The 8,475-nt window shown below is 46.2% G+C and overlaps 1 protein-coding gene across 1 annotated transcript; it reads left to right on the forward strand.

Moving 5' to 3' along the window:
• The first annotated feature begins 780 nt into the window (after window positions 1–780).
• LOC147987617 (uncharacterized) lies at window positions 781–3,504 on the forward strand. The gene is made up of 2 exons (XM_087542450.1): window positions 781–1,020; window positions 1,348–3,504. Exons 1-2 carry the CDS (start codon window positions 781–783, stop codon window positions 3,502–3,504), a joined length of 2,397 nt encoding a protein of 798 aa, XP_087398576.1.
• Window positions 3,505–8,475: the final 4,971 nt, after the last annotated feature.

Consider the following 8,475-nt stretch of genomic DNA (forward strand, 5'->3'; position numbering starts at 1 on the left):
TGGGCGGTTTTTATGGTCATCGTTTTAGGAAGTAAATGCATGACCTATTTTTTATTTTGAGAAAACACTTTATTAGAAACAAGATAATTTATCCGCCTTCTAAGAAAAATGGGGCCTTTAATAAACCATTTTGAAAGAAAAAAAATCATGGCATATAATCCCTTTAGCTTGGGAGTTTTTCTTTTGAGAAAACTTTAGCATGGGAGATGGTCCGGCCAACCGAGTGGAAAGGCCTCACAACAAATGGGAAGGTCGTTCTACCCATAAATTCCTTCGTACGAGTTATTTGCATCGGAGTCAAACTACAAGTTCTATTTTTTGTTTGTAATCATATGAGTATAAGACCTCATTTTATAGGATTATCCTAGATTCAATGCATGATGTTGTGGCCTGCTTGCCCCTTACTTTGGTCTAAACAAACAAATATTCAAACAAAGATATAAAACTAACACACGTTCACAACTTCACATGATTAAACCAAAATCACATGCTAAAGTGAGATAAAATACAAACCGATGACAGCTAGCGTGGTACTGAAAATATGCCTCGGAGTGAAGAGAAGCAAGTAATTGCTTATGCACGTACTTGCTCCATTTCAATAGTGGGGAAAAGTGATACGTTCATGCGTTTAAATGACTGAAGCACTATTATTGACAAAAGGTTTGCGACCACACTCTCAAGCTTAAACAAGGATTAGTTATCCACAAAGCTGAGGGGCGGAGCGCTAACCATCAAATTAAAGCTTAATCTAGCTATGTCTCTATTGTTCTTATTCTCCTCATGAGCGGGGCCGCTCTGGCGATAGGCAGGGCGACGCCGCTGCGGGACGCCATGCCGGCGGCGCCGGCTCCGGCGGCCCCTAGGGCGGCTAGGGAAGAGGGGATTCTGGCTGGTGGCCATGCTGATATGGAGTGGAGCACCATTAAGAGGCGAGGAAGGGAGCTTCTCCGCCGGTCGTGGGATCCTCGAGGATGCATCAAGAGGATGCGGGAAAGGATGTCCGATCTGTTCAAATCTCAGGTAAAGGCTGCAGATTTGGAGGAAAAGAATCAAGATTGGGTTGGTGCTGAATGAGGGGAGGGATCTCAGGCGAGGTTGGCGCTGGAATCCATGAATTTGGTGAGTAAAGTAGTAGTAACGGAGGCAGTTTCGGGTGAGCTATACGTGATTTCTAATTCGGAATTGGGTCAAGAACATGCTATTAAACTGCCTCCAGAGAGTAAGTCGATTCATAATTCGGTTGATTTAGGGGCGGAATTTGAGGGAGAGGAGGAGTATATCTTGGGAGGATTAGGAGGCGTTCTTTGTCAGTGTTCTTTGCCTGCTCCCCTGTTTTCCTCTCTTCAGGTGTTCTTCGTCAGCGTTCGCCCGATGGAGCAGGGGGATGTGGAGAACCAAACCAACCCTGTTCGACCTGGGGAGGGCTCTGCTATGGTGGTCTCTGGCGGCCCCTCTGCTCGGGAAGAGGCTGGTCGCGGCTTGGCAGGGGGCCGCGCTGCGACGGAGTCGTTCGTGTCCTCCCCCTTGGCTCACGGAGGGGGCACTGTGGATGGGGGGCCATCTGGACTGGCGTTGTCCATTACCCCCAGCGCCACCATCGGTTTCTCGGCGATTCCAGCATCTCCTCTGTCCCTGCGCCAGCATGACAAGAAGGTGGCCGTGCTGGCGGACGAGGAGGACGTGCCTATCGTCATCGACATGGAGGCAGCCACTCAAGCAGCGAAAGGGAAACTCATTGTGGCACGGGTGCTGTCGGCGTACCCGGTGGACCACAACGCCGTCGTCAACAGCTTGCGTGGTGCGTGGCCGCTTCGCGGCAATGCCGTGCCGCAGCGTGTCACGAGCAACGACGGGCGGTTCATCATCACGTTCTCCGAGGAGGGGGACCGGCAGCGGGTTCTCCATGCTGGGCCGTGGCATTACCGGAATGACGCGGTGCTCACCAAGGACTTCGACGGCGTGGGTAATCTTGTGGATGTGCGCCTAGACTCCTTCAGTATCTGGGTGCAAATTCACAGGTTGCCCGTCATCCTCAAAACTGAAGACATGGGATGGAACCTTGGGAAGAAGCTCGGCACCGTCCTCGCCGTGTCGCACCGCAACCACCAGATCGTGGACGAGCATCTTAGGGTCCGGGTTGAGCATCATGTGCAGAAGCCTTTGAGGAAGAACGTCGACATAACCATAAAAGGTAGCAACAAAGAGATTCTTTTTGATGTCAAGTATGAAAAGCTGCCAAACTTTTGTTTTTGCTGCGGCTTGGTGGGGCACCCGACGGAGAAACTCTGTAGCTTACCCAAGGAGCAGCGGAAGGCGTCTTACACCACCGACATCAGGGCGCCACCGTACTGGTCATCTCTCCGGAGACATATCAATTTCGGAGAGATGCCGGTGTCGGACGGTGTCATCACGGAGGTGGCTTCGTCGGTCAAGAAACTCTCCGTTTCGCAGGCTGCGACTACAACGGCCTCGGCGCCGGTGGGCGGGTTTGCACCGGATGCTGCCGGTGCGCAGCGTCTTCTGCCGTGTGGGGATACCAACAACACCAACAATGGTGCCCCTGCTCTGCTTGCTGTGGAAGGCCTTGGGACCCCTAGTGTCAAGACTGGGGCTTCCCTCATGGACGTCCATGTGCATGAGATGAGGAACATGGGACCTGGGATGCACCTCAACGTCAACCTGGGTGCTCCTGAGTCCTCACAAGCTGCTGCTGAGGGGTACATGATGGCCATGGGTGCTGCTACCTCCCTCCAGCAGGCGCTGAGCTTGGGGGCCCAGGAGCGAGCTGATGCGTCTTCGCCCTTGCAGCAGCAAAGCCAGGGGCCGGAGGATGCTGCGCTGCCTTTCCAGCCACAACCCCAGCCTGCCGGGGTGTGCGATGGGGTTACAGGAGACCAGGCGCAGCCGCTGGAGGATGGACCTTCGGCTCCTGCGGCTACGACTCAAGGTGCTCGCGTGGATGCTGCTGCTGCTGTTGGTGTTCAGCGGCATGCTCACGGCATTGCGGGAGTCCAGCGTTGGAGGAGGCTTTACCATCAAGAGCAGGACGAGAAAGACATGGTGAAATCTGCATGTGTCAAACATGCGATTTTTGGTGTTCCCACTCCACCGAACAGTGGCAGCGAGCTCTCCAGCCACAAGGCGGCTTTTGCGGCCATGCTTGAAAGCACGGCGGGAAGCAAGAGGCGCGCTGCTGATGACCAAGATCTGAATCTCAACATGAACAGCACGAGTACGGAAAGTCTAGAGGTTAGGGATGATATGGATATGAGTGTGTCATGTAAAAGAGTGTGTGTTGAGAGAGTTGAAACTGTAGTGGGCATAGATGGGTCTACTGTTCATGTTATTGAGGAAGTTGATGGTGGTGAGGAAGAGGTCCAGGATAGGAGGAGAGAATCTGTAGGGGATGGGAAAGATGTAGGAGATAATACCAAGGAAGCTGCCGGCCCTGGGGCTGCCGGTCAACTGACGGGCGCGATGAATGTCGCCCGTCAGGAGCCATGAAAATGATTTGCTGGAACTGTCGAGGTTTGGGTCAACCTCGGACAGTCCAAGAGCTGGTGTGCCTCACAAAGACACATCGACCTAATGTTATCTTTCTTTCTGAAACAAGGCAAAATAAAGAGTATGTTGAGAGTTTGCGTTGTGGCCTTGGTATGAAAAATGTATTTACTGTTTCTGTTCCAGGAAAAGGAGGTGGCTTAGCGGTTTATTGGGACGACCTTTATACCTTGGAGTTGAACAAATATGGAGATCATTTTATTGACATGTACATCAGCAATGGTGCTGGAACTAAATGGAGAAGCACTTTTGTGTATGGGGAACCAAAGGTATGTTATGTGGGAGCTACTAAGGCGAATTAAACCGCTTGGGGCTGGACCATGGTTTATGGCTGGAGATTTTAATGAGGCTATGTGGCAGAATGAGCATTTTTCTCGGGTAAAGCGGTCTCCCAAACTGTTGGCTAATTTTCGTGAAATTCTGGCTGAGTGCAATTTATTTGATTTGGGCTTTCATGGAGTTCCTTGGACTTATAATAATAAGCAGCATGGCAATAAAAATGTGAAGGTGCGGCTTGATCGAGCGGTGGCGTGCCCACAATGGCCGTCTATGTTTCCGGACTGCAAGGTCTCACATATTCTTAGCTCCAGGTCAGATCATTGTCCGATTCTTATTGAAATGTTGGGGGCTCCTTGCTCTGGAAAATTTGTTAAACAGTTGAAATACGAAGCATATTGGGAAAGAGAAGAGGCGGCAATGAAAGATCAGATTGAATCATGTTGGAATAATAGTTCGCACGTTAATGATCTGGGAGATGTGGCAAATAAATTAAACAAGATGATGAAGTCTCTGCATGGGTGGAGTAAGGTTCATATCGGATATCTGCCTAAAAAGCTTGAATCTGCTCGTAGAAGATTAAATGTGTTATTCAAAAGAAATGATCTTAAAGCAAGTGTGGAGAGGAAGAAAATCCTCGCAGAGATGGATGAGCTCCTGATTAAGGAAGAAATCATGTGGAAGCAGAGATCTTGTCTGGACAAAATGAAATGGGGGGATAGAAACACTAAATTTTTTCACAGAAAGGCCACATGGAGAGCTAAGAAGAACAATATTTCTGCTATCAAAAGAAGTGATGGGTCTCTCTCAAAGGAGTTGGAGGAAATTAAAGGTATCACAAATTCTTTCTTTAAGGATCTTTATTCCTGTGACTCTATGGTCAATCCGTCTCGTATTATATCACTTGTGAAACCGGTGGTGAATGAGAATATGAATAAAGATCTCTGCAAACCTTTCTCTGAACAAGAAATTAGTGATGCCCTTTTCCAAATTGGGCCGTTGAAGGCCTTGGGACCAGATGGGTTTTCACCCGGGTTTTTTTCAAAAAAATTGGGGTTTACTTAAGACGGATATTGTTCGGACTGTCCAGCAATTCTTTATTTCGGGATGTATGCCAGAGGGGATAAATGATACAACTATTGTTCTTATTCCTAAAATTAAGAATCCCCAGTCGATGAAAGATTTTCGACCTATTAGTCTTTGCAATGTTATATACAAAATTATCTCAAAGTGCCTTGTCAATAGGCTAAGACCGCTGCTAGATGGTATGATCTCCCCTACCCAAAGTGCTTTTATCCCCGGAAGATTAATTTCAGATAATGCTCTTATCGCCTTTGAATGTATGCACTCGTTGAATACTTTGAAAGATTCTCGTGGAGAATACTGTGCATATAAACTGGACCTAGCTAAAGCATACGATCGTGTTGACTGGAAGTTCCTGGAATGTATGATTCGTGCATGGTTTTGATCCAATCTGGATTAATTGGATTATGACTTGTGTTACCTCAATGAAATTCTCGGTGCGCTTTAATGGCTAGTTGTTAGAGTCTTTTCATCCTTCACGTGGGCTGAGGCAAGGGGATCCATTATCGGCGTACTTATTCCTCTTTGTTGCTGAGGCCCTCTCGCTATTACTCAATGATGCGACAGCAAGAGGGACTATCCAAGATTTCCGACTGAACAGACATGCTCCAGGTATATCTCATTTATTATTTGCCGATGATAGTCTCCTATTTTTTAAGGGTTCTCTTGATCAAGCTTTGGCTATTAAAGATATTTTGACGGCTTATGAGGAAGGTACAGGCCAATTATTAAGTCCAGACAAGTGTTCCATTTTATTTGGCAAAAAGTGTCCTATTGAGATCCAGGTGTCTCTTCTGGTTATCCTTAAAATCACGTGCGATGGGTTTGAGGATAAATACCTTGGCCTCCCAGTTCCAGAAGGTCGTATGAAGGCCGGCAAATTTCAATATACAAAAGATAAAGCTCTTAAGAGGGGTTCAGACTGGATCGAAAAATATGCTTCTAGCGGGGTGAAGGAAGTCCAGATTAAGTCTGTTATTCAGGCCATTATGGTCTATGCCATGAGTATTTTTAAATTCCCTATGACTCTTTGTGATGAACTATCTCAAATTATACGGAATTTTTGGTGGGGTGATGAGGAGAATAGAAGAAGAACTCATTGGTTGGCTTGGGAAAAATTAACAAAGTCAAAAGGTGAAGGAGGTATGGGATTTCGGGACCTCAGACTTTTCAATCAAGCACTTTTGGCCAAACAAGCTTGGCGTTTATTGGTTTTTCCAGACTCTTTGTGTGCAAAGGTGATGAAAGCTAAATATTATCCTCATGGACATCTTATTGATACTGTCTTCCCTCAAGCGACTTCGCTTACATGGCAAGGTATTGTGCATGGACTCGAGTTATTGAAAAAGGGTATCATCTGGAGAGTCGTCGATGGTGCTAGTATAAATATTTGGAGGGATAATTGGCTCCCGAGGGATTCTGGCCTAAAAATTTCTGCTAAGAGGACCAGAACGAGGGTCAAATGGGTTGCTGATTTATTCATGAGTGGCTCAAGGAGATGGGATGTGAATTTAATCAGGCATCTGTTTTACCCTCATGATGCGGAGGAAAATTTAAAGTTACGCATTCTGAATTTGAACGAGGGTGACTTCATCGCCTGGCACCATGAGAAAAATGGGTTGTTTTCAGTGAAGAGTGCGTATAGGTTGGCCCTGAATATTAAGGACTCGGACATGGCACCGGGGAGGTCCAGTGTATATGTTAATGGGGAAAGGAGGCTCTGGAATATTATTTGGAAGGCTAATGTACCTCAGAAGATTAGAATCTTTGCTTGGAGGGCTGCATCTAATAGCCTAGCCGTACAAGTTAACAGAGTAACACACCATCAAGCTATCCTAGGTACGTGCTCAATTTGTGGTGTTGAAGATGAATGTGTTTTTCATGCTTTGGTATGCTGTCCCAAGATACGTGCATTCCGTATGAGTTTGAGAGAGGTGTGGAATTTGCCGGATGAAGACATTTTAAACTGTTCGGGGCCGGACTGGTTACTTATTTTATTGGATCAGTTAAGTTCGCCTATGCGTGAGCAAACAATTTTCATGTTCTAGAGAGCTTGGCATTTGAGAAATGACTTGATTTTTGGTAAAGGAAAGGAATCTATCTCGGCCTCAGTGAGTTTTATTCAAAATTATTGGGCTTCATTCTCATCTTGTCATGCAAAAACGAAGGTAGAGGTAAGTAACAAAGGTAAGGGTGTGATTGATGGTTTACAACCCATTAGTAATGTGGAGAGGATTTGTGTTCCATGGCTGCCTCCCACTCCGGAATTCCTCAAGATTAATATTGATGCAAGTTTTGTGGAGGCCATTAGCGCAGCGAGCGTTGGGGTGGTTGTTAGAAATCATTCTGGAGAAGTTCTTATCTCTTGGGATTATATTGGTTCATGTCTTTGTGCTGAGGAAGCGGAACTTCGAGCAGCCATCTCAGGCCTTTACATTGGTATCACTCTTCACAAGCCCATTATTTTAGAAACTGACTGTTCTTTTGTGGCTCGGTTTTTGCAAATGATAACCTGGACAGGTCAAACCTTGTTGATTTGAAGAAGGAAGCGTTGAGTGTCTCCAAGATGATGAGTACTTTAAAAATCACCAAGATTAACAGGAAGGCGAATATGGTGGCGCATGAGATTGCAAAATTTAGTTTTATAAATAGGTCTGATGGTATTCTTACTAATAGTGTTCCGCCCTGCGTGGCAAGAGCTGTAACGAAGGATTGTACGAACATTTGTGTCAATTAATTAATATATGGGTGGGGTTTTTTCAAAAAAAAATTAAAGCTTAATCTGGTTGCCCTCCGTACATTCCAGTTCAACAGGCCCTAGCTAGTGGCTTTCGCCGATGCTTCCTTTAGTTTGAGCACATCCTTATTCGTTGCTTCTCCTAAAACAAATACTAAGTGATGCATCAACAAGTGCGTAAACTAAGATAAGCTGATCATGCATGCATACTTAGTTTCTCTCCATCCGATGATTGTTTAGTTGCAACTACCTAAGAATTATTCTGCTGATTAAGAATTGGCTCAGAAAAATCTGATGAGAGGTCAACTGAATTGTCATTACTGAACAACTAGTATTTTCTAGTACTACAAAGAACCTAATTTAATCAGGCAGGTAAGCAAGTGCAGTGCAACTATGAGACATTTCATATCCACATGCAGATCCAGGTGAGCATCACCCCTCCAAGGCTACCTCTGAGGATTATTCAATATAAATTAAGCGAGCCACGCATGCATGTCAGACAAAGTTAATGCTGCAAGGGCTTCCATAATAGCTTCAAGCACACTTTGAGTTGGACAGTCTAAGTAAGGCAAGTAAGCTAAGGAGTGGCTTCAGTTTCGAACACAGGCCATCTTTGTGGCTCAACTTTGGATTGATTTTACATGTAGCTCATGATGCATGATGGGCTACTGAGAGCATCCAGGCATCAAGCATGAGGCATCAATGGTCGAGGCATCAAGCATGAGGCGATCCCCATCACTCAAGGCTGGGAGCAGCAATAACATACCAAACCAGTGGTGGGGGCTATCGAGCTCTTATCTTTCCCGATGGACGGTGCC

Source organism: Triticum urartu, chromosome 2A (assembly GCF_056163025.1).
Source record: "Triticum urartu cultivar PI428250 chromosome 2A, HENAU_Tu73, whole genome shotgun sequence".
NCBI lineage: Eukaryota > Viridiplantae > Streptophyta > Magnoliopsida > Poales > Poaceae > Triticum > Triticum urartu.